The following is a 25638-nucleotide window of genomic DNA, read 5'->3' as shown; positions in this document are numbered from 1 at the left end:
TAGAGAAGACTGGCATATGGGCCAGTAGACTAAGTAGAGGAAGACCTGCCCTTGCTGCAGGCAACATCATCCAATAGGCTGCTGGCTCTGGATGATGCTGGCTGGAGTAATGCCACAGCAGAAGGGGGAACCTAGCTCTTGCTAATGAGCCTTTCCAGGCAATGTTTTCTCCTGCTGGTGCTTATAGACATCAGATTCTCCTTGGCACCAGTAGCTCTCCCGAGGCCTTTAGACCTTGGACTAGGCCTAAATCACCGGCCTCTCTCATCCTGAGTGAGGCTTAAGCTTCTTAGACTACCCTGGTCTCCCTGGCTCTCCAGTATGTTGATAGCCATCACAGGACTTTGTAGTCTCTGTGGTTGTGGGAGCCAGTCTAATAAATCCCCTCTATAATCACTTATTTTCTTGGTTCTATTCCTCTAGAAAAACCCTAGTACAGTTCTCTTAGTTCTTTGTCTATTCTGCTGTCTCACCATAAGGGAGAGAACATTGGTAACAATGCCAGACAGGTTACATGGGCTTCTTTATTTGGTGCTTGTGCAGAAGGAATTCTGGAGAACACACTGGAAATAAAACACCAGAAGTAGTAGAAAGAAAGGGGGGGGGGAAACCCCAGTTTGTGAAGGAACAAACCATTAGGACTTTAGCCCTAAACCTTTAGGAACCTAAAATCAAGTTGAATACCACTGTTACACTAATATCACAGAGAAAACACTCAAGAAATTATTTTCAGAAGTATGTGCTTGATTCTAGGACTGTTTGATTATGTTCTGTGCCCCCAAGCATTTCCCAAGCGTGTCCAGTAGATAAGAAGAGATGAAAACAACAATCTTTGATACACCTGTCCTAAACTCAGGTTATGATTAGATGGTTTGTTTTGGTTTAGAGCAATGGCTTAAACCTGTGGGTCACGAACCATTTGTGTGTGTGGGGGGTGTTGAACAGCCTTTTTTCTAGAGGTCACATATCAGATATTTAAATTATGTTCATAACAGTAGCAAAATTGCAGTTATGAAGTAGCAACGAAAATGTTATGGCTGGGGCTCGGCACAATCTGAAGAACTGTATTAAAGAGTTGCAGCATCAGGAAGGTTGAGAGCTGCTGGTTTAGAGTTTAATAATAAATATTTTGGGAAAACCTCATCTTTTAGAGATAATGTATTCCTTTCTATCTAATTCTTGCTTGTTTGTTTTTAATTGTTACTATTGCTGCTGCTACTCTTTTCTGGCTTGCTTGCTTGCTCATTTGTTTGTTAAGACAGTCTTGTGTCTAGCCTCGACTTCACTGGGTAGCTGAGATTGGCCTTGAACTCCTGATCCTCCTGCCTCCCAAGTGCTGGCATTACAGGCCGGCCACCGTCGCCCTGTCCAGCCAGCTGTTTTTGTTGAGGGATTTCAGAATGTTGTACTGATTCCTGAGAAACTGCTGATTTAAATTTTCCTTCTCGTTCTCTTGGACGTAGGCATCAATGAAAGAATGGCGTCGTGACATAGGCTTCCTTTCATTGACAAAGATTTGAGATACAAATTCCTCAGAAGTAGTGCACTTTGTATACAGACACACTTTCCAGTTGAATGTCACAATTTTTCAGTTTTCAAATTTACCTCATTCAGCTATTTAATTACTAGAAAACAGCCTTTCTAAATGTTTTTCTCCCCTTTTTTGGGGGTTTTCTTTTTAGAATTCTTCAAAGAACTACTTGAAAATGCAGAGAAATCCCTGAATGATATGTTTGTGAAGACATATGGCCACTTATACATGCAAAATTCAGAACTATTTAAAGATCTCTTCGTAGAGCTGAAGCGCTACTATGTGGCGGGAAACGTGAACCTGGGAGAAATGCTAAATGACTTCTGGGCTCGCCTTCTGGAGCGCATGTTCCGCCTGGTGAACTCGCAGTACCATTTTACAGATGAGTACCTGGAATGCGTGAGCAAATACACAGAGCAGCTGAAGCCCTTTGGAGATGTCCCTCGGAAACTGAAGCTCCAGGTTACGCGTGCCTTTGTCGCAGCCCGGACTTTTGCTCAAGGCTTAGCAGTTGCAAGAGACGTAGTGAGCAAAGTCTCTGTGGTAAGTTCTCTGTATGTATTTTCTTGGGTTTTGATTTTTTTTTTTTTTTGGTTTGTTTGGTTTCAAAAGAAGGTTGCAGAAAGATTCAAAAGCAAGTCATTAGGGTTCCGTTGGCTCAATAACAATCTTTTCATGGTTTCTCCCCTCCCATACTTCGTCCACACTCTTTAGACTTACCTCACCAGTGCTAGGGCAAGATTTATTTTTTGTTTGTTATTTATATTTTTGTGTTTTGAGACAGGGTTTCTCTGTGTAGCCCTGGCTATCCTAGAACTCACTCGGTAGACCAGGCTGGCCTTGAGCTCACAGAGATCTGCCTGCCTCTTTCTCCCAAGGGCTGGGATTAAAGGCGTGCACCGCCACCACCTGGCTAGGATGAACATCTTTATATATCATTGTTATTTTCTGTAGTTTCCTTGGTAGCCATTCTTAAGTGGCATGTAGATTGACTCCAAAGTCTTAATTTTAAAAATAATTTTAACAACTCATTCTCCATCTGCTTTTAGCTCTTTCTCTTTGTGCAAAAGTATCCTCCCCACCTCAGGCTTCACGCCTAGTTATTTTGGATGACCATGTTTGAGCCCACTAGTTGCAGATTAGGAAATCATTAGTATCCAGGGGCATTTGTGTCCTTATTAGAAAGTGTGCTCAGAGCTTTCATGACAATTGCTGTGCACTATTCAGGTCATGATCATGGCTTTGGTTAGAGAATTACCAGTACAGACAATACTATTGTAATATGTGGTAAAATGAACCTCTTGGAAATTTAATGAGTTGGTGTAGACCAGGATTTTTCAGACTGTATTCCATGGAACCACCTTAGAAGGGTCTTCATGAGCCTCCATGAGGCGAAGCAAAGGGGACTTTTGTATGGGTTTAAGACTGAGTTCTGTGCTTTAGCTGCCATAGAGAAGCTTTGCTCTCCTAGATTTCCTGCAGTAGAATTCTGAGCAAGATTTCAAAGTGGGAATGGTTCACTCTTCAGGGAGATTTGCAAGTTTTTAGTTTCTATAGCGCCGGGAACAGAAGCTCAGGGCCATGCTGATGTGTAGCCAGTGCTCTTCCACTGAGCTGTGACCCTTAAGCCCCGGAACACTGTGAAGGACCTTGTATCACTACGCCTACGTGAAGCATTTCAGAATTTGGAACTGCAGATGGTATTGAGTGTTCCGAGCTTTGTGACTGTGGGAGGGCCCAGCTCAATGTTGATGCTGCTGTTACCCTTGGGCAGGTGGGTCCTGATGGTGTTAGAAAGCAGACTGAACAAGCCTTGGAGAGCAAGCCAGTAAGGAATACTCTTCCATGGCTTCCCCAGTGTGGACTGTGACCCAGGCTATGTAAGGTAAACTTTTCCTAGGTTGCTTTTAGTCATGTCTATTACAGCAATAGAAAGCTAACTTAAGACGTCTTTTATGACTTAATACCAGGGAAGAAGCATCTATACTGGAGTAAAGTTACCTTTGTCAGACTGCTCTTAGGGCTCTTTTCCTTCGGCTCCTAAGTGGGTGGCCAGTTTGTCAGCCACTGTTCAAAACCCAGTGTGCACAGATGGTGGCTTTTGCTTTTGTCATTTAGTTGTTTTCATGGTTAGACAAAAGGTCAATGTGAAAGCTGAGCAGTACTACAGATACCAAAACAGCCACCAGATCACCGATCACAGAGTTCATCTTACAGTTGGGATGACCAGGTAATTCATTATCCAAACCAAGGCACTTACTGTCTAAACCAGCAGATGCTTATTAACAAACATAACCAGGCAACAGGGACCACTAACTGTTAATGAGCAACTAAGTGCACAGAATGTACCTGCCACCTTAGTTGAGAGGAAGCCAGTGTTTACCAGAGGGCAGCACACGAGTCTAAAAATAGGATGTTACAGAAAATAGATGCTGATTATTTGGATTTAGGAAATAATATGCATTCAATTAACTGATGCTCTCCTGGCAAGGCTGTAAAATTGTTAGGAATTTCTTTGCAGTATATTTTTGCCCACCCTCTCCTTCTTCTTCTGATACCTTCATTGTCTGTGGCAAATATTTGGTGGGGCATATGGATCTAAGGTAGTTAGAAAACTAATCTCAATGCTGTACTTCTGTCAACTCCAGAAATCATTTTTAATCTTGGAAACACTTAGGTCTCAGTCTGGAAGTAGTCCACCGTCCACAATTCTTCGAGGCCCATGTCATTGGCATAGAAGTTCACCCGACACATTTGCTCACTTTTAGCATTCTTCATGTTCCTCCTGCGATGAATGGACAGGAAGGAGCTAATGTGTGCTGTACATGCCTGTATATACATGTGCACCTGTGTGCTATGTGTACATTATGCAGAGAAAAATTAGAGTGTACATACCGCCATAAGCAATTGTTTGGAAAAAAAACTTTCTTTACATTAAACAAATGTAGGTACTACTGTTAGTTGGATAAGAAGAAAAGCTACTTTTTAACATAACTTCATGGGTTTTTTTTTTGTTTCAGAATTGAGCTCTCTTCTTCTTCTTTTTTTTTTTTTTTTTTTGTTTTTCGAGACAGGGTTTCTCTGCAGCTTTTTTAGAGCCTGTCCTGGAACTAGCTCTTGTAGACCAGGCTGGCCTCGAACTCACAGAGATCCGCCTGCCTCTGCCTCCCGAGTGCTGGGATTAAAGGCGTGCGCCACCACTGCCCGGCTAGAATTGAGCTCTCTTCTGTATTCACTTTTTTACTTACAACTTCCTAAACGTTTATATTTTAATGGTGAATACAAGATATAATATGGTGAATACAAGATATATCCCGTAATTTACACAAGGCAAAGTTATTTGCCAGTTGGTTAAAAAATATCAAGCTACATTAAATGTTATGCTTGTAACTGGAAAATAAACAAATAAATAAATGGATTATTTTGGCTTCACTATTGTGTAACTTCCAGACTTAAAATCACAACCTTCAACTATGTTGGTTTGTATTATTTAAATAACAATAGTAAAACACATAGGTATTAAATCAAAAGAATCCAAAATCAGAGTTGTATCAAGTCTATCTTATATGGGATGTCTCTTTGTAGCAGCATGCCAGGTATTGTTGCAGACTTTGGAAAATATTTGCTGTATTAATTTTTGGAGTGTAGCTTCCAGTTAAGCAGAATTTAAGCGTTTGCTTTATGAGGAATGTAGTAAATGACCTAACTGTTAAAAATGTATATTTCAAATCGAAGAAGCAGAAAATTGATATGATTAACTCATAATTTGGTTCTCTACCAGTTTATATATTGTTCTCCTTGGAAGGACAGCAATTTAACATATGTAGTTTTTTGGTACTTCATAAAAATCAATGCCCTCTAACCTGAAAAAAAGCCTTTCAGAGTAGGGAAGCTATTTGCCAACTGAGGAGATCCAAACCACTTGCTACAAAGAGATCTTTAAAGGCAAGCTGCAGAAGCATCCTGGCCCTTAGGGCTGCTCCCTGAATTCTTGCTTAACTCAGAGATGGTCTCACTTTCTCATGGGTGGATACCTTGTTTTTCCAGCTCTCTTTTGCACCCCCAAGATGAACAGTGATTTGATTACCACAAAGCCATTGAGAGGGCCGTCAGTACCAGCAAGCTTTCCTTCCTCCCAGAGAAGAGCGCTGCTTGGGTGAAGGACTCGTTGCTTGCTTCACTTCATATTCGCTGGACCCAGCAGTGTCAGCATACTCCTTGGAGCTTTAAGATCCCAACTGCAGAGATACCCTCTTCATTAGACACAGACCGTTCTCAAATAGCCTGCCGCTACATGGCTCATGATGCAGTTTTTAGTTACCTGCTTGTGGCAGCAGTTTTGCCTAGAAGGTTGGAGTCTATTGTGGTGCTTAAGAAATGCACAAGTGGTTACATGCACCATGAAAATTAATAGCTCTTCTGCCAAAGAGATACATTCTCATGGTTTCAATTAACACTGGCATAATAGGACTGTGTCTACACCCGTACCCCAAACTACATGGGCTATAATTAGACAATGGTGTCTTACCATTGAGGTCTGTGAAGGACTCTCCTGCCGTTTAAGCCATTTCTGTGGATCCCTCTTTACTTGTAGTCTCTTAACAATTCTGAGTATTAGGCATTTTGTTATTTTCCCCTACATCATTATAAGTGTAAATAAGCTTTTAAGAAACCGAGTATAAACTTTCATTCTACCTTCAGTAGTATCTTTTTACTTAGACATAAAGGCTAAATTTGCAAAGGGCATGGTGGGACTTAAGATATGGTGGGGGTGGGGATAAGGTATATGCCTGGAGGATGAATGAATGAAGCTCACAAACACCCTTAATCAAGCCAGCCTCCGAAGGACAAATGCGGGGTATTTGCTTTGTGATTTCTAGAGTGTATACAGATACTCTGACATAAAACTGCAATATAGAAGTAGAAGAGAAAGCATCTAGGGGGACAGAAGGAGACTGGGAGGGAAAGGAGGGATAAAGGGGAGGTTAGTGGGATGTCTGCTCAGTGTGCTTGTATGAAAATTAGCCTTAGGTAATAGTACCACACACAACGACTAATTTAAAAAGGAAATACAACAAAGTAGAAAAAGAACAAAAATTGTAGAGTCTTTAAGGGAGTTAAAATAATCATATTTTCATATATGAAGTATAGTAGTCCAGTGATTTCAAAAATAAGGCACAACTTCACATAGTTGTATAGCCTCTATGTTATCTACAATGTGCCCACAAATATTCTTGAGCGAATGCGTTGATTGTATACATTATGCTTTCAAAATCTCCTTATTCGATTAGTAGCGAGAGAAAGTGGCATCTTTCCTTCTTGGTGTGTGTACTGAATTGAGAAGGACTTAGGAAACTGCTGACCAAACTCATCACATCCCACGGCAAGTGTGGGCTCCCTAGATCCTCTTACCAGAATTTGGTGAAATATTTCCTGTTGTTTTTATCGGGTGCTTATGTTACCAGGCAACAGATGAAAAGCTAGACCTTTTCTGTTTGTTTGGTGTGAGAGGCTGTACAAAAAAAAAAAAAAAAAAAAGCCAGGCGAGTGGAGAAGCGGAGCACAGCAACAAATGCATGCTCAGAGCTGGAATAAGCTACAAGGCAATGTGTTTCTAACTTGAGGGCAGCACGCTGACTGCCATTGCTGTGTAATGTGGCTGAAGGCCCGCTCTGGATTTCTGAAATGAAATCCAGGCCGTGGGAAGAGCTCCATTCTAGCATTTTTCTTTTTTGCAGACTGCTCACTGGAGGTTTTAATGTGGTGCTTGGAAAATGCAGGTTATTTGGTAGAAAGGCTTTAAAAAATAGGCTTTCCAAGGGGCCTTTTCTATAAAGGCTTTTTATAGCAGATATGGCATACAGATGTCATAATACATGTATATACTCAGGAAGGCTGAGAGGAGGGGAATTACTGCTGTTTCCCTCCTCCCCTTCCTCCTCCTTTTCCTCTTCTTCTGTCTCTTCCCCATCCTTTTTAGCTCTAAAGAAGGAGCCCAGGACCTCGCTACCCCCAAGCTACACACCCACTTTACAAAAGCTGCAGTGTGTGACAGAGTGAGTCATTTATTTTTACATGTAGGCGTTCATTGCAAAGAATCACTGGTGTGGTTCAAGGCCCCTAGTCTCTCGTACACCATTGACGTTGTTGGGCCCTTACTGAGACTCTGTTACTACCCTGTTTAATGGAGATCCTGCAGCTCTGAATCATCTGTGGGGCCAGCTCCCCCACAGATGAGGTGAATGTTCGGGTGGGCCATCACCTAAGTGTGGTTCTGGGCCTGGGTTGGTCAGCCGAGCAGCTCTCTGTCTTCATCAGCAGGGCAAGCTCTCCAGCATTGCCCTGCTTAGTGCACCCCTTGCAGAGATGAACAAGGGGCGGAGCCAGTCCCCCAGCTTTCCTGTGCTCAGGATGGGGTCTCTCACACCTACACCTTCAGGGTCAGTAAGGTGTAGGGGCCACTCTCCTAACTGCGGCAGCAGTTGAGGAGCAAGGACAGCTCTCCTGTTCTTTGTGACCTCAGGGCCAGTTCTCCCAACTGCCTCTGGTATTGATGGGTGGAGTGGAGGGGGGCATCTCTTGTCCATGCCGCCACTGACCGATGAGTAATGGGGACAGCTCTCCCATGTTCACATCAGGGCTGACTCACCCACACCTCCGCCAACAGGGTTGTCTCTTTTGTGCTGCCCAGGTGAAGGGCAGGGTCTGCTCTCCACAATGGGTACTTTTCAAAGAAGTTAAAAAGTGACCCTTACTGTGGTAAATTCTGAGGTGCTTCCTAGAGTTGCCTAATACTGAGAAAATCATTGGTCAGTTGTAAAGGATTTTAGGAGTCTTAGAAATTGGATATTTGTGTATTGGGATTATGGGTCAATTGTTCAAACTGATTTTGCTGTTTGAGTTAATACAGAAATATTCAGTCCAGAAGCAAAAGTGGACACATGTTCTCACCCCTCCATAAATAATGTCGGCCCCTTCTACCTTCTCTACGCCCTGTCCGTTCATTTCTCTAGGAATTCGTTATCTCTGCTTCATTTAGCTGCAGTTCTTTGAAAATTTCAGAACTTGGGTGAAATGTGAGTTGTTTGCCCAGTCTGTATTCTTAAAGGGGGCTTTTGTGGTACTAGGAACGATACCCAGAGCCCATGCGTGTTCTATCACTCAGCTGCAACCCACCCCCCCCCCCAGTCAAGGGAAGTCCTCTCTACCATGTCCACTGGTGTTTTCTTGAGCCTTTGAACTCTTTGTGAGCAGGGCTGGTGAGTAATACCCTGTAATTATATCTCCTTTCTCCTCCCTATAGCAACTGAACAGTTTTAAGGCCTGGTGCTGGCACTCAGTAAGTCATTATTATTTTATTAAACAATATGTCCTCTCCTCCAAGTATCTAGTATGCACTGCTCCATGTAGTCGTGTCCTAAATTGCCCTCCTATGTAAAACCTGATTCATTTCACCAGTAAACATGAAATACTGCACCTTATCGTTAGAAAGTATTCAGCCCTGTAGTGTGTTTACTGAGTGTGCAGATAGTGTGTGAGGTCTAGGAGCCTCTCTGTTGCCCTCACGTTTCCTATAGGCTATGATTCCAAAGAAGCCATGATAGATATTCACCAAAGCACCTGGGCCATAGCACTGTCCTGGCATGTGTGAGACCTAGACTTGATCCTCATCACTGAAAATAACATTAGACGTCAAGGAAGTTAATTACGTGTGCTCTAGAACCAGACTACCTGGATCAAAGCTCAGCTTTCAGCTCTGACATTTCAGTTCTGACCCGAAGAGCTTGTGTGAATCCCTGAATACTTCTCGGCCCCCTTCTACTTCACCTCTGAGATCAGCTATTAATGCTTGCCTCACACCATTGTTTTGAGGGTTAAATGCGTTACTAAATGCCGTAAGGCCCTTAAATAAGAACCTGGAATACCTTAAGTATTCCATAAATGAATCCTGAGAATCAATAAAACCTAGCAAAAGCCATGTGTGGTTAAATTGGTCATGAAACAAAATAGTTTTTCTTCAATCTAGATTTCAAGACCCTCTTTAGCTAGAGAGATAAATTACTTAATATGTGCTTATCCTAGTCTTACAAGCCTGATGACCTGAGTTTGATAAACCCACATTAAAAAAAAAGCAAGGTGTGGCAATATAGGCTTAGAAGCCCAGGTCTGGGGATAGGGAGACATATGCATTCCTGGAGATTGACGACCTGCCAGCGTAGCCTAGTTAGTGAACTGCAGGCCAGTGGGAGCCCACTGTCTTAACAATACAATAACATCAATAAACGAGGTGGGTAGCTCCTGAGGAAGTCAAGGTTGATTTCTGGCCTCCACATGTATGCTTGCATGTGCACAATACTACATTCGTTCTCATTTTCTCTCTCTTTCTCAAACTCTCTTCAACCATTTTTCGCTAGTCAAACTCATTGCTCAGACCCAGACAAGCACTCAGTCTCTTACACACACACACACACACACACACACACACACACACACACACACACACACGTGTGCACACGCAAAACTGTAAAAGCTAAATAAGTGTGTTCTCTCTGAGTGCTTTAAATCATCCTTTTTGTTCAAAGGTGGAAGGGGAGGCTACAAATAGATTTCCTCTTCTGTCTTCATGAACTTTTGAGAAATAACTATATCCCTAAGAGAAGTCTAAAAATTGTGACTTTTTTGAAATATAATCATAAAGCTCCACCCCTGTTCTTTTTTTTTTGTTTGTTTTTTCTTAGCACTAAGTATTCTGGGAGTGTTTAACATCTGGATTCAGCAGACCCTACTGAATAAAAGAAACACAACAGCTGTTAGTCAAGACATGTGCACCAAAATGACCATCGGATTGAACATTTTAGCTGTCATGCTGTACCATAGCGGATAAATATATAACTGGAGATTAAAGGAGGACCTTGGAGTATATTGCTCTTTTAATTATTCCCCATGTGGCATGAGCTGCTACATGCTTTCGGAACTTCTAAAGTAAATCTACTTCAGTATGTAAGTTTTAGAGAGATTGAAGGCAGCAATTGACTCTGATGGTCACCAGAGAATACAGTGTAAGTGGATTTGATTTTCTCTTTTAAAAGGTCCCAGAGCTGGCTGTGGTGACACACAGCTTTAATCCCAAAACAAAATATGACTTTATGCACTGTATGTTTGTTTATGGGTGAGAAAGATCCACCCTTTGATTCCTACCCAAGAGTATAGTGGTACCATTGGCAACTTGTGGAGGAGCATCCCACAGTGACAGACAGCAAGCACCATCACTGGATCAACAGAGCATTGATCTTTTGCCAAAGGCTCCAGAAGAGAATTTCAAATGCACTATTATTTGGGATTTTCTTCCCTTTGTTGATTGGTACTCCTTCAGCTCTTTACCAGTCTATTGTGGCTTTTATTAAGAAGTCCAGTTTAGCTTCAAAAGAGATAGCCATTGGGTTTAGCCTCAGAGTGTGGGGATGTTGCAGAGTGAAGAGCCTGTTCTTGTTACACGGGATCTCCATCCAGGCGTGGACAGGTTGGTGAAGTTGGGACCCAAAGCCTGGAATGCTAGTTTATTGAAATGTCTTCTAGAAGGGGGAAGTGCCATGGGGGACTCCTACTTTAGATTTCCTGGCTGTTTAAAAAACCTCTTCTCTTTATATAAGGCTCTCATCCAGCAAATGGGATTTGCTTCCCAGATCCAGAATTCCCTTCTGGTGAAGTATTGCATGGTGGTCTGATTTATGGCTGAAAAGAGCAAGAACACTTTTTTTTTTCTCTCGCTTCAGTGGTTAACGTGTTCTTTTGTCCCAGCTTTCTTAGAAGTTCTCCATCTCTCCTCACACTTGTAGTATTATTTAGTGTTCCCATAGCCGTTATACAGCAAACCACACGTACAGCACGAGCCAGTCCTTAGCCAAAAAGAAAAAAAATGGAAAAACGTTTCCATACCCATAATCTTTCTATAACGAAACTCCACTGTGTTGTGTGATTTCATCTGCTGGCTGATTTTTTTTTTTTCTGAGACAGGGTTTCTCTGTAGCTTTGGAGTCCGTCCTGGAAGTAGCTCTTGTAGACCAGGCTGGCCTTGAACTCACAGAGATCCACCTGCCTCTGCCTCTCGAGTGCTGGGATTAAAGGTGCATGCCACCACCACCACCCGGCTTACTCTCTGATTTTAAACTGGAGACTACATCAGAGTCATTTCGGAGAGGGCATCACAAGGTCTCCTGCATTAATGATTTGACATGCAGTTGAACTTGTAATATGGGGTTTCCTAGAGTTACCTTCCCCACGTCATGAGAGTAAATAATAGGACAAGTGCTTTGGAAAATGCTCTTTGAATCTACTGGTCTTTACCTGAACATTTTGTTTACTTCCTAAAGGTCTGTTCTACCTTGCGATTTTCTTTTGTGTTCCATAGAGCAGGTTTCATATTCTAATACAGAACACCTCACTTAGTTTGATCTCTACCATCATAATCCCAGACACATGTTAAATGCTCAGTATCTACATTGACACTTTAGCTTTCTACACTTACTCCACCAGGACACCGCTAGCTCTTAAGAATACTGTTCATCATACCAAGTACTATTCTGGAATTCTCCTTTCCTTCCCCTCCGTCTGCCTCTCTCTCCTTCCTCTCGGCCTTCTTTCCACTCTCTCCTCTCTCATTAGTGTTATTTTGTCAGCAGGGCCTCACCCTTTTCTCCGGGCTGACTTTTAGTTTTACTTGCTGTCCCTCTGCCTCGGTGTCCTAAGTCTGCGGTTTGAGGCGCGCTCTAACACATCTAGCTGTATTGTGGGTTTTTTTTTTCTTTATAAGTCATTTGCATAACCTGTGCATCTCTGCCATTTAGCAGCCTCTCTTATGTGGACTGGAACTAAAAACAAAGAGGAAAATGAGCACGGCCTAAGAATAGAATTGCCCATCTTCTGTTTAGGATGACAGGAAGCGGTGACACATCTGGGAAATCATAGTGACACAGTGTCTGATAAGGTGCAGTACTTGGAATCACATGCGGGAAGGTGGCTGTCAGCAGGTTGTTTAATCTCTGCCTACAGTTTGCTTATCTCTACAGTGTGAGAGCAGCATCGCTGGTGTTGGGCTAGGCCCCTTCCGGTGCAGACTTCTGTGATCCTATGACTTGGGCTCCCTCCTTGAGGCCTGCTTGTTCATCTGTAAAACGAGAGGTGAATGAGTATCAAAGTCCTAACAATGTGTGACTCCAAAGGAATGAACTTTTAGCTAGCCAGAAAATCTAGTTATCCAGAGAGGCCATCCCTCAAGGATATTGGTTAGCCAGAATTTTACTGTACATTAATACACAGTTAAAGAGACTAATTTAATGCTTAGGAAAACATTTGGGAATGGTTAAAACTGTGGAAAAGTCCTAACTCTTTGTAGAGAATGTTGACTATACAATTACCATCTTGTTGTTGCATGCTTTTATGCTGGCATTCTGTTGGGCATAAGCCAGAGAAGGGTGTGTGTGTGTGTGTGTGTGTGTGTGTGTGTACCCAGTTGCACACCCACATTTACCAGATAGACAGCACCATCCTGTTCCTGTTCCTAAGGGCACTGTTGATAAGTGATATACAGAGCAACACACCAGAGCAGGTGACATCCATTGCCAGCCACCCTGCATCCCAGTATTTGCTCCCTGCTGTAGTATCTGCTTCTAAAAGTCTATGCTTGAAGAACTAGTTGCTGATGAGAGTGAAGAATGCATTAATCCTCTGATAAAGGCTCCAAAAGAAAAAAGGGCAGAGAGAGTAAGCCAGGAACTTGGAGTTAGCCGCCAGCATATGATACCTAGCTGGGATCCTTTCTTACTATTGATGGAAATGAAGAACGGGATGGAATTGGCTCTTTCATGACCCCAGACAATTTCATCCGACACAAGAAAGATGACATTAAATGCCGTTTCTCTTAGAGGGTGGCTAGCCTAGTCTGATTTGAGTAGTGATTTTATCTTTGCTGTTTGACTCCTATAGGGTCTCCCGGTTTCTGCTCAGCGTCCAGGCCTTCTAAATTCTGGCCACATACATACCCTCCTATGCCACATTACTGTCCTAGATTCCTCCACCTTATTCTAAGAAAATACAGGCGCTGTACTCCTGTTTGTCCATTCTATTGGCGTCCCTGAGATGATCTTCATTTACTTCTCCACTGAAATTCAGTAACTTTCTCATAACTTAGCAGAAGCCTCATCCCTTTGATTATATGTCACAAGAGCACTCCATACTTGACTGTCCACAAACCCTGCAGTGTTTAAAGTTACTTATCTTGTCCTCTAGAATGCATGATCTTTGCCTTCTGCATAGCTTTTAGATGTTGAACAAAGTATATATGAGGTATCCTTGGGAAATATACTTGGAGGTTAATGTGCAAAGGGCAGTCTTAGAATCAGTATTTGAATACAAGTTGTACCTATGTCTCAGTCTGATACTGAAAAGCAGGGATCGCAGCAAGGTTTTGGGTTCTACCATCAGCAGCGCTAAACAAAGAACAGAACTTACATTGACCTCACTCACCCCACCCCTAACCCCAGCTTTCCGGCCCCTGTCTTCCACTTGTCCAATTCTTACTCCACTCCACTTCCACTGGAGTCAAGCCTCCTAATTGAGAACACTATTAACTCATCCCGAAGTTCACGGATGATCCTCCAATGTCAGTTGTGTCTCCTTTAACCCAACTGTGGCTTTCTTTTTTTTCTTTTTTCTTTTTTTTTTTGTCTTGTCACACATTTAGGTGAACCCCACAGCCCAGTGCAAGGAAGCGCTGCTGAAGATGATCTACTGTTCCCACTGCCGGGGCCTGGTGTCTGTGAAGCCCTGTTACAACTACTGCTCTAACATCATGAGAGGCTGTTTGGCCAACCAAGGAGACCTCGATTTGGAGTGGAACAATTTCATAGGTGAGCGAGCGATTGATGGATTTGTTTTACTAGCGATGACTCCGCTTCTTGCCACAAGGACTGTTGTAATTGCCAGCTCTGAGATTTTTTTCCTTTCGTTTTAATGTGAAATGTTTGGCGGAGTCCTGGCTGTGCTGCGCTCAGTCCTTTGAGGTAGTAAAATCAGCACTGCCAGTCAGTGTCCTCTGAACTAATGGTGGCACTGCAGAAGACAGTTAGATGCACCGGCTTTGAATGCAGCAGGAGGTATCTGTTTGATATTTCCTGTGAAATTCTCAGGTTTAGCACTCATCCTGGGTCTGTTCATGTTCACGCTGATGTACAGTCTTCACAGAGCTATGAAAGGAGCTTTGAAGATTCTCTCTTGGGCTGGGCAGGTGGCTCCATTGGTAAAGTGCTTGTTTTGCTAGAACAAGGGCCTATGTTTGATCTCCACAATCAGAAAAAAAGCTAGGTGTGGTGGAGCACCGGTAATCCTTGGGCTTGGGAGGTAGAGACCATCAGCCTAGCATAAGTTCTGTGCTCCAGGCCAGTGAGAGACCCTTTATCAAAAAAATAAAAATTAAGGTGACAGTAGCATTCTCAGGGATCCTGATGTTATCTTCTGGCACAACCCCTGCCCCTACACACAACCTTCCCCCCAACACTATAATCTTTCTTTTACATGTCACCCAAATCTTTGGCAAACTGACCAGATGCCCGTTTGACCATCGGATCTGAAGAACTCTGATGTAGAAAATTACAGGATTTGTTTTCGTAGGGACTTAGCCATGGTAGAGTCCTCTTACATGAGTGGACTGATTATTTAGGAAGTAGGACTGTTGAGTCTGTTGATTTCTGCCAATTAGGAAGCCATTACTAGAACCCAGACAGCACTGCAAACTGCCTGGGTTCTGAGAAGGCCAGTTAGGATTTCGGGGAAAACATTAGCCTGATTTAAACAGCCTTCAACCATCTACATTAGTGCCCATTCTGCATGCCACACCTGAAACCTCGCTGGCCGATATTGAGGTCACAAAGGCCAGCATTGGTAGAACAGTACGTACATGCTTAGAGTGTACCAGTTCATTCTCTCATTCCCCAGTCACATTTGCAGAATTGCACATTGAAATGTCTTTAGAGGAAGCAAGTTTTTGCTAAGTCTTCCATATCATGGGTGCGTGCGTGTAATTTGCTGGCTCGGTTTTGCTTTATTTTGTTTCATTTTGTTTGTTGAAGGTTTAAATTTTTTTGGAGTAGAGGAAATTGGAGTAAGAAAATACATTTTAGACTGAGCGAGAGTCAATTGCCATATTAAGTCTGTTTGAAAGTGCATCAATAAATTGGGTCCCACCAATTCTTAAACACAGAGACTGGGAGAAAAAGATGTAAATATTACACTCTGAAGCATAATTGTGGCCTAGATAGCTCAAAGCTGTGGAAACCCTGGGAAACAAATCTTTTACATACAGAAAAATAGACTCTCATGAAAGGGGAAACATAAAACCATAAGTACATGCAAACACAAATGGTGTGGCATGCCCGGAATGAAACCAGGGGAGAAATGAAAAATGTCCTATGGAAATAATGACTGTGGTATCACCGGAACTAACTAAGGTCATCATCCTCTTCCTCCCCCATCCCAATTATACCCTCCCCATAGCCAGTTGTAGCGTTTGTGATTCAATTACTTTTTCTTCTTAAATTGCTGTTTTGGGCTGGTTGTCGTTTTTCTTCTTTCTTGCCGTGTAGCCCAGACTGGCCTCCAACTCACCCTCCTAGCCCCTGCCTCCGAATGGGTGAGATTGCAGGTGTACTGTATCACAGGTAGCTAAACTTAGTTCTTGAACATAATAGGCTTTTCTCTGGGGCAAGCATGCCATACGAAAAGCTATTGGTGACAGTGAGCTTTACTTCCTTTTCTACCCAGGCACCCTGAGGGCAGGTGCAGGGACAATTCCACCTTCCGTTCTGTTATTGCAGCCTATCCAGCAGCAGCCACTACCAAGGCCCAATCTCATCCTTGTACCAAAGGCCAAATTCCTGCCCATCTTGTCTGTGACCCTCCAGATCCTCAGTACATCAAAACCATACTCAGGCTGGCCTGATTAATGTTTTCAGCCTTCAACTGTTGCTGCGGTTCTTGTAGTGTATTTTTAAAATTACATGTGCTATCTGTGAAGAAACGGAATTAAACCCAAGTGAAAATGGATAGGATTTTGGAATTGATTTTTCTGCAGCTATTTTAAATGATGCTCTTGGAGTGATGTAGCATGCAGTTGTATGTCAGCATCATTTTTAATGGATACACTACCCTTTACTTCTAATGAAGCTGATATAAAAGGCCAGACGTAATAGACATGTTAATCTCCTGTTCTTTTTCATGGATTTTTCACAAGGGTTTAATTAATCTCCTCCATGATTGTAGAATTCAGTCCCAATTACATGCCTGTGCTGTAAATATTCATATTCTCTCTCTCGCTGGAATTTTTCTTTGCTGTGTAAATGACTGCAGTTACTGAGTAGTCAAAGATTTGTTTCATCCCTTTGAAAGTCACATCTTGGGGTTAAGTTGGGAAACTGCCTTCAGCTCTTCAGTCAGGTTGGGAGGCTAAAGATGTGGGTTTCTGATTATTTATTGGAGACACAATGAAAAAGTAATCACTTTCCCCAGTGAGAACGGAATACTTTTTCAACACTGTTTTTTTATGAGCATACATTAATTATATATAATAATGGGTTTCGTATGATATTTTCATACATGCATATAATATACTTGATCATACTCATCGCCATTACCCTTCCTTGTCTCCTCCCACTCCTGCTGATTCCCAAGAAAGGGAGGCTTTTCTGGGTGAGTTGGGAGGGGCCCCTTAAAACCAGTGCGTTGAGCTGGTCCTGTGGTTGTACCAGACTCGAGACTCTCAAAATGAGCTGGGATTTTCCAAGTCAGCCTTGTTGCTGGGTTCTCCGAGTTTCCGCAACTGCATCTGCCTATCACCACAAGTTCTAAATGCTCAAGTCTTGCCAGCCTTCCTCAGGACTAGTCCAACTTTGGGTCCAAATATGGGAAACACCTTTGGAAACTCAACCTTTATAAAATGTCTGCTTTTCCACTACCACCGAAAGAAGCTGGTTTTCGGAGAATCATAAATTCTTCTTCGGTTCAACTTGTGTGTCACGTGCTGTGCCTCTCTTAGCATTCAGTTGACTCAGAGCCAACCCTGTTAATGTCACATGTTGCTGCCCATGGGAATTTAGTATTGGAATTGCTGACGGGGACACCAGCCAGTTCCTGGCGGAGGCAAGAACCAGTATGATATCCCATGCATATGAGAATTGTGGCCTCTGTCAACCACAAGGAAAGTAAAATACCAAACCAGCCGTCTTTGGTATTTCTTTGGGGGAGTGGTGGTGGCTGTCGAAGGGGCGGTGGCTAGCCAGTCCTGACTTCCTGCAGGGTTCCAGGCAGCTTTGGCTTTGGTCTGTGAGGCACAGGCAGAATGGATTCTCAGTCGCATTCTTCAGCTATGCGACACGCAACGCCATGGCACCGGCCCCGACAAAAGCCTAGGTTCCCTCTCTATTCCCAGGCCCTTGTGTATGGCCATTGGCCCTGAGTTTACAAAGACGCCAAACAGCCAGAAGAATTGGGGTTTATGTTTCCTTTCAGGCTTTCACAAACACATTAGGGATCGATTTGGCCTGCCTTTCCTCACCACTAGGGGAATAAATAGGTACAAAATGCACCCCGCCCCCTTCGAAACCTCTGAAGTTGGGAAGTTTGTTATTTATTCATAATATTTTGATTTGGTGCTCGCGATTTCTTGGCTAGTGAAGGAATGTGCTTTCTGTATGTGGTGGTCCCTCGGCTTTGACAGTGACAAAGACGTTTAGGCTGTGCTCCGCTTGTTTGCAAAAGTCGTCTTTCTCTAGCACATCAAAAGCATTTTTACCCCCTCTCTCCTCTAGTACAATGGCATATTCATGCTTTCAGCCTTTACTTAAAGGTTAGAGACATAATTTTATTGGTGCTTACTTATTGCTATTACTTTAAAGCATCACACTGCACAGGAATCTGTTCATTGTTTGGTGGCCTCACGCTTTCAGAAGTGTTGTGTAGTACTTGTTCTAGGTTGAAAGTGAGAAGTTGACAACCAACTTTGATTTTGTTTTTAGGATGATACTTAAAGCCTTTTCCCACTAGAAAGCTTAGGACACCCAGCCTTCTGAAAAGGGACACATTTTTCTCGTTCTTGACATTGAAGTACCTATAGGAGTAGACAGTGGGGATCTAACTTCTGGAGTGTAAAGAAGAAAACACTGTTTAAAGGTTAACTATTGAAACCCAGCTGCTAAGAGCGTGCATCACTCGTCCAGAGGACCCAAGTTGGTTCCCATCACCCAGGGCAGGTACCTCACGATCACTTGTAACACCAACTCCAGGGTATCAACCAACTGTGGCTTCACAGGCACCCACTCCCACTTGCACATGCCCACAGACAGACAGACACAAACGCACATACACAATCACACAGTAATAAAAAAATGGTTTTTCAAAAGTTTACTATGTGTCAATAATTAACACATCCCCTTCCCCCCCCCGTGTGTGGGGGGGTCATTTCCAAAAGTTCTTCTAATTTTGTGCAAGTTATTGGGCAAAGATACCAAATCATAATCCCCAAAAGCACATATGGGAAACAAATAACTGCTTGTTTTCTTTAAGGAATCCAGCACTTGCTAGGAAATGACAGTGTCCTCCAAAGTCTAAAAGTGACTTCCAGGTATCGGTGAAACTACATACCACAAATGGACAATGTTTGGGCACTGTGTTTTGTCTCATGATTTCACTCCAATCCCCCCGCCAAAAACCCATGCATATTACTACTAAATCAGCTGAGGCCCTCACGTTCGAAAATGGGGTTATCTTAACCCCAAAGTGGCACGCCTCAAAGTTTCATTGTTTGAAGTCATTAGGATTCCCAGAACGCTTTCTTTTCTATTATCCAACTCTGCACTCAAGGATCTGAAATGTCTCTTTAAAAGAAATGAAAGAAAAGAATTGGTATGCCAGGATTGTAACTGATTTATGTTTTCAACTCTCGTAAATGGAACCTGAAAGGAAAAGATCCCAGGGAAGTGTCTGGGAGAACAGGCATGTTCCTCTGTCCCTAGCCAGATTGTCAGCTGGGTGCTGGCTGACATATGAAGGAGTGAGTTATCCAAAAGATGGGAGAGTCCCAGTTGAATCTCCTTACCCCAGAACAAATCATTCATCTGGCTTCTTCATACTTTAGAGAGCTACTGCTACATAATGTGTAGATACAATTTGAAATTATAGAAATAGCTAGAAAATAAGGAAAAAATTGGGAAAAAAAAACTGTATTATCTCCTTCCCCCTCCCCCTTCCTCTCCTCCTTTTGAAAAAAGCAGAGGCAATAAAATGATCGGGCTGATAGTCAAATCTAAACTAATGATTTTTCTGTCTGTGCTGTATTGTCTTTCTCCCAACCCCTTACTAGATGCTATGCTGATGGTGGCGGAGAGGCTGGAGGGTCCTTTCAACATTGAGTCGGTTATGGATCCTATCGATGTGAAGATTTCTGATGCTATCATGAACATGCAGGATAATAGTGTGCAAGTGTCTCAGAAGGTATTGCAGGCAGGATGCTGGGCGGGACAGCGAGACACGCCCTCTGCCTTGTCATGTAACATCCCTAATACGAACTCACTTCCCCTGTAGGTTTTCCAAGGCTGTGGGCCTCCGAAGCCTCTCCCGGCTGGCCGAATTTCTCGGTCCATCTCTGAAAGTGCCTTCAGCGCTCGATTCAGGCCTTACCATCCAGAGCAACGCCCAACCACAGCTGCTGGCACTAGTTTGGACCGACTGGTGAGTACTTTAGCAGGAATGGGTGTGTTCAATGGCAATGAACTCCAAACATTTGCTCAAAAAATGAACTTTTAGTTGGAAGGCATACGCGTGTGAATCTTTTAGGTGTTTAACTTTTTAATCTTCTTGTATGTGGACGGCAGTAAATGTGCCTCGTTTTCTGTCTCAGAAAGGTCCTATATAGTCAAGGAAATGCGTTGGAACAAGTTTCATCTCCAGACTTCTCTTCAGTGCCATTGTGTATTTACTGAGCATCTATTATATACCCACTGCTAGGTTATGCACGAGGGGAAGCTCAGGGCAGTAAGACAGGGCCTTGGATTCCAAAGACCTCAACAAAGCACCAGTCTAAGCTGTTCAGTAAGAGCCAAAGTAATCTCACAAGTAAACAACCTAAAATCCCGAGTTGATTTCTTGTGATAACATTTAACTTGTTAACGTCGTGCATGGATTTACTGTTTTTGACCAATAAGGTAAATAATGCCAATTGCAAACATCTTCTTATTATCTGCACCATACCCAAAATACGATGGGCCTTGTATATAAGGAAGCAAAGAAGTATCTGCGAAGTCCTTGTTCAGGTAGAAAGGACGCCTTTGCCATTGGCTACTCTTTCCTAATCACCTTTTCAAAGTAAATTTCTTCATGCAGCAAAACAACCTTGATTCAGTTAGTCCTTGTTGGGCTTTAAATATTTTTTTTTTTTTAAAAATCTTCCATGGTGCCATTTAGTATATAGTGATCTAGGCTTGTGTAAGGTCAAAGTCGATGATGGTAGGATAGGAGAAAATTTTAGGCTATAGACAGGTGATACACAGCAATGTCCTAGTGCCGTAGTCGGAGGGAACCTAGAGCAGGAAGCCCAACATGAGACTGATGTGCAAGGAAGAATAAAGTTTCCCTGTGTGCTGTGGATGCTTGATTCAGACCAGGAAAGCCTGGGGTGAAAGTCTGTGTTACAGGCTGCGGAGCTTGGCGGAGCTGGGATGGCAGTTACATGAGGAAGTAGACAGTGGATCCAGGATCCAGGCAGCTCCTTTAGAGTTTGCACTTGAACTATTAATTCCTTTGAGTGATTGTTTATTTCTTGGTATTTTCCTTCAGTCTGAACTAGAAACACTGAACTGCATACAATCCAGAGCTATTTAGAAGTGATCAAAAGGCACATCCATAAATAGTTTGGGTTTGACTTAGATTTTAAGATGGATTTATGTCAACAACATTATTTTCTTGCATTTTTTATTGCTGTTTTATTTCATGTGTATGGACGTTTTGCTTGCATCTGTGTGTTTGTACCACTTGGATTCCTGGTTAAGTGTAGAGTTCATAAAAGGGCATCAGATCTCCTGAAACTGAAGTTATAGATAGCTGTGAGCTATCAAGTGTGTACTAAGAATAAACCCTTGCCCTCTGCAAGAAGAACAAATGCTCTTAACTACTGAGCCATCTCTCCTGCCCCGTTTGTTGAAAAAGTGTATATAATACGTTTTGATCACATTTATCTCCATTACCCTTTCTTGTCTTCCTCCAAAGTAGTCAACCTTCTACTTATATGATGTGTGGGTGGGGGCGGGGGGAGACAGAGCCAATGAGTTTACTTCAGGGTTATGTACAGAGGCAAGGGTGAGGGGTTATTTACAGCCTACAGCATCCCGAGTGCTGGGATCATACATTGTAGTTTTGCGTTTGTACATAGGTGAGCCGTTTTTGGTTTTCCTCCTTAGGTTACTGATGTCAAGGAAAAACTGAAACAGGCTAAGAAGTTCTGGTCCTCTCTCCCAAGCACTCTTTGCAATGACGAGAGGATGGCGGCAGGGAATGGCAATGAGGACGACTGCTGGAACGGCAAGGGCAAAAGCAGGTCAGCCTCTCCCGAGGGAAAGAGCAGCGCCTCCGCTGTGATCTAAGTGAAGCAGCTCACTGTGGCTAGTGATGCCACAGAAAGTTTCTAGGTGTCCTTAAGCATGGGCTTTGGCATTTGGGCCCTTCCAAAAGGCACCCAGATACTTACAAAGGACTGGACTTGGCAGTAGTTCTACCCCGGTGCTAAGGACTGTTCAAAACATTCAGTGCCCGTGGCCCTTGGCTCAGGGTCCTGGCCTTCTAAAAGCACCACTTCTCAAAAGGTCACACTCTCTTTGATGATTCCATGTATCCCTGGCACACTCTGTGACTGAGATAAGCACCCATTCAGAGGGTGTTTTTCTTTGCCAGAACAATCGCCCCAAAAGAGGTCACCGTCAGATCACAGAAACTACACAGTCCCGGGAGGGAGAAGGAGCAATTCTAGTTGATTGTAAATGGAAGAACGTCTACTCCACTACGCTGGGCAGAGATGCTAACATTCAGCAAAGTCTTTGCTCGCCTACACTTACTGACCGATCATTCCAATGGAGTCATGTCTTACTTTCAGGTACCTGTTTGCAGTGACCGGAAATGGATTGGCCAACCAGGGCAACAACCCAGAAGTCCAGGTCGACACCACCAAACAAGACATACTGATCCTTCGTCAAATCATGGCCCTTCGGGTTATGACCAGTAAAATGAAGAATGCTTACAACGGCAACGACGTGGACTTCTTTGATATCAGTAAGCGTTGCTGATTTTGACGTTATGGGGTTTGTTCTTTTCTGACCTGATGAGACTACGTGCCCTGAAATCTCTGTTCTCTTTTCAATGTAGGTGATGAAAGTAGCGGAGAGGGAAGTGGAAGTGGGTGTGAATATCAGCAGTGTCCTTCTGAGTTTGAGTACAATGCTACTGACCATTCTGGGAAGAGCGCCAATGAGAAAGCCGCCGGTGCCGGCGCCCGTGCAGAGGCAAAGCCCTACCTCCTCGCTGTCCTCTGCCTCTTGTTCTTCGCTGTGCAGAGAGAGTGGAGATAATTACCAAGCTCTGAGTAAAAGTGGTCATCATCAGAGAGTTCAGAGGCACCAGTTCTCACTTTTTTTTTTTTTTACCATCCTAGTGACTTTGCTTTTTAAATGAACGGACAGCAGCTGTACAGTTTTTACTATGTGGCCACTGGTTTGAGCAGTGTTGACTTTATTTTCTCATTCAGTTTGAGGGGACAGCAGGGACTCCTGCGTTTTAAGTTTGTTTTGCTCCTTCAGAAATCGTGTTCAATGTGGCTGACAGTGTAGGTACAGAACTGTAGTTAGTTGTGCATTTGTGATTTTTTTTCACTCTTGTTTTGTTTTGTTTTGTTTTTTTTTTTGCTCAATTTATTTGTGGGGCTTTTCTTTCCGAATTATGATCTCACCTTGTTTCTCACAAGAAAACCAGGGTCCTTTCTTGGCATGTAACATGTACGTATTTCCGAAATATTAAATAGCTGTACAGAAGCAGGTTTATTTATCATGTTATCTCATTAAAGGAAAAAGCCCAACAAGCCGTAAAATTTCCATTTATCCCTCTTATTTGAACTGCTTATCTGGAGAAGTGGAGGCAACTTTGAGGTTTCTTTCTTCTGTGCATATTCAATTAGGCCAGAATGTGGAGGCACAAACCGGCTTCCAAGCCACTGGTCAGATTGCATTCAAACACCTGTCTAAGAAGAGAGTTAGACCCCACTCAGAACTGGGTGCTGGAAGAGACCCATTTGGATTGAGTGGAATCTTGAATTCTTGAATCCACCCATCCTCAAAAGTGTACACGATCCAGGAAAATGAAGATTCTTGATGTAGGTGCCCTTGAAAGATGAAAGGCACTCGGGGTGCCCCACTTATCCCATGTATACTCTTGGACTTGGGGGGTATATATTAAAAACCAGGCAGCTTAGGGAGCCACCACGTACCAGTTTCTGTATCCATGCTGACACTCTAGTCGTTTATCCCAATGGCAGTAGCAGGTGACCAACAATCTCATTTGTACCCCTGTGTTGGAGGGATCCAGATTCCTGACCCCACTGACCACTCTGGGAAGCGTGTCATAAAAGGGAGCTCTCTGGCAGCTAGCCAGAACTGGGGTACAGCCTGGGCTCAGGGAATAACTGTCAACACTCAAGCAGAGTTTTTGTCTGTGTGTATATGTTTGCGTTTTGTCGACTCCAGTTTTGAAAAGAGCGTAAGGTGATCTAATTGGATTCTTTTTTTTTCTCACCGCTCACTTTTGATCAGTTCAATGAAGGACCCAGACTGATTTCAGTCTGCTATCAATCCTGCCCAAGGAGCCCACTGAGAGGAGAGCTGGGTGTCAGATTTTTGTATGTTATCTTTTGTGGGAGGAATGGGAGTACATATAGAGCTAAGAAGACCTCATTTCCTTGGTGGCCCTTAGCCACATAGGTGAACTAGCAAAAGCCCTAACTTGCCCCAGGCCAAAGACTTGTCCACTGCCTTGCCCCCTTGGAAGCCCTTTTCTTGTATCCAAATGACCGGTCAGAAAACCTGGAGAAAGTAGCAGATCATTTCAAAAGGAGTTCTCAAAAGTCTTCGGAAACACTACCACTGTGCAAGGTTCTTCTGCTCTCTAAGTCATTAAGATGCCAGAGCCCATAGACAGGTTGTTATGCGTTATTGTTCAATCTTTAGTTGTAAGAGGAAAGCTCTATTTTTATATTGAAACATAATTACTTGATAGCTCAGGGTCTACATTTCATTCAACTTTTTACACCAAATTCTTCAGAATGGTCAAAATGAAATATTGGGGGCTGTTGTAAACAGAAGCTTAATTTTATTAGAAGTAGCCAGTTATTTATTAAAGCATGATGTTAATAAAATAGGCACATTCTGGCTGGTGTGTATAAGTGTTTTTTTTTTTAAAGCAAATCACAGGAAACATAGCTAGCCCCACTTATATATGAGGAAAAGTAGATTGTAAATAGCTGGGCTGCCTTGGGAGAACTTGGAAAACGTGCTGATAGTTAGTAAGCACCTCAGTTGTGAGGAATTTCCTCTTTAGCTTAGACTGCTATTACTTTTACTTGGTAGAAATGAATCTGGTCTCCAAAATATGGCTCAAAGATTTATCCCTGTAGACCTTGTTAGATTGTTTTTAATTTAAAACCTTGAACTCTGCCCAGCTGTTTTCTTTCAGTCAAGTCCTCCAAACCAATAACATTTTCCAAATTAAATATTCTTGAAGGTTTTTCTGGACGCTTACTGATTTGTTTTCTTTACATTTTTCCTCCGTTACCCTTTTATTATTTAAATTGTCTCTTGCTTTTGAACTTGAACTATGAAATAAACAAATCATAAATTTTTTCCATTCAGGTCTGACGGGACAACTTTTGGCTTCTCACCAGCTGGCAGGCTTACCCTCACCACCACCACCACCACCACCACCACCACCACCACCACCACCACCACCACCACCACCACCATCACCATCAC

General features: G+C 42.9%; 1 protein-coding gene across 1 annotated transcript in view; it reads left to right on the top strand.

Moving 5' to 3' along the window:
• Gpc4 (glypican 4) overlaps positions 1 to 25399 on the top strand; it is a 113681-nt gene extending 88282 nt beyond the window's left edge. The window contains exons 3-9 of the mRNA XM_038317110.2: positions 1683 to 2074; positions 14271 to 14436; positions 19938 to 20068; positions 20159 to 20305; positions 22030 to 22166; positions 22719 to 22894; positions 22988 to 25399. Of these exons, the coding sequence (XP_038173038.1) occupies positions 1683 to 2074; positions 14271 to 14436; positions 19938 to 20068; positions 20159 to 20305; positions 22030 to 22166; positions 22719 to 22894; positions 22988 to 23190 (1352 nt within the window). The 3' untranslated portion in view covers positions 23191 to 25399. The remainder of the gene's footprint in view (positions 1 to 1682; positions 2075 to 14270; positions 14437 to 19937; positions 20069 to 20158; positions 20306 to 22029; positions 22167 to 22718; positions 22895 to 22987) is intronic.
• The last annotated feature ends 239 nt before the right edge of the window (positions 25400 to 25638 follow it).

Source organism: Arvicola amphibius, chromosome X (assembly GCF_903992535.2).
Source record: "Arvicola amphibius chromosome X, mArvAmp1.2, whole genome shotgun sequence".
In the NCBI taxonomy this organism is placed as follows: Eukaryota; Metazoa; Chordata; class Mammalia; order Rodentia; family Cricetidae; genus Arvicola; species Arvicola amphibius.
The sequence above is the reverse complement of the archived record's forward strand: the minus strand, read 5'-3'. Positions and strand labels throughout refer to the sequence as shown.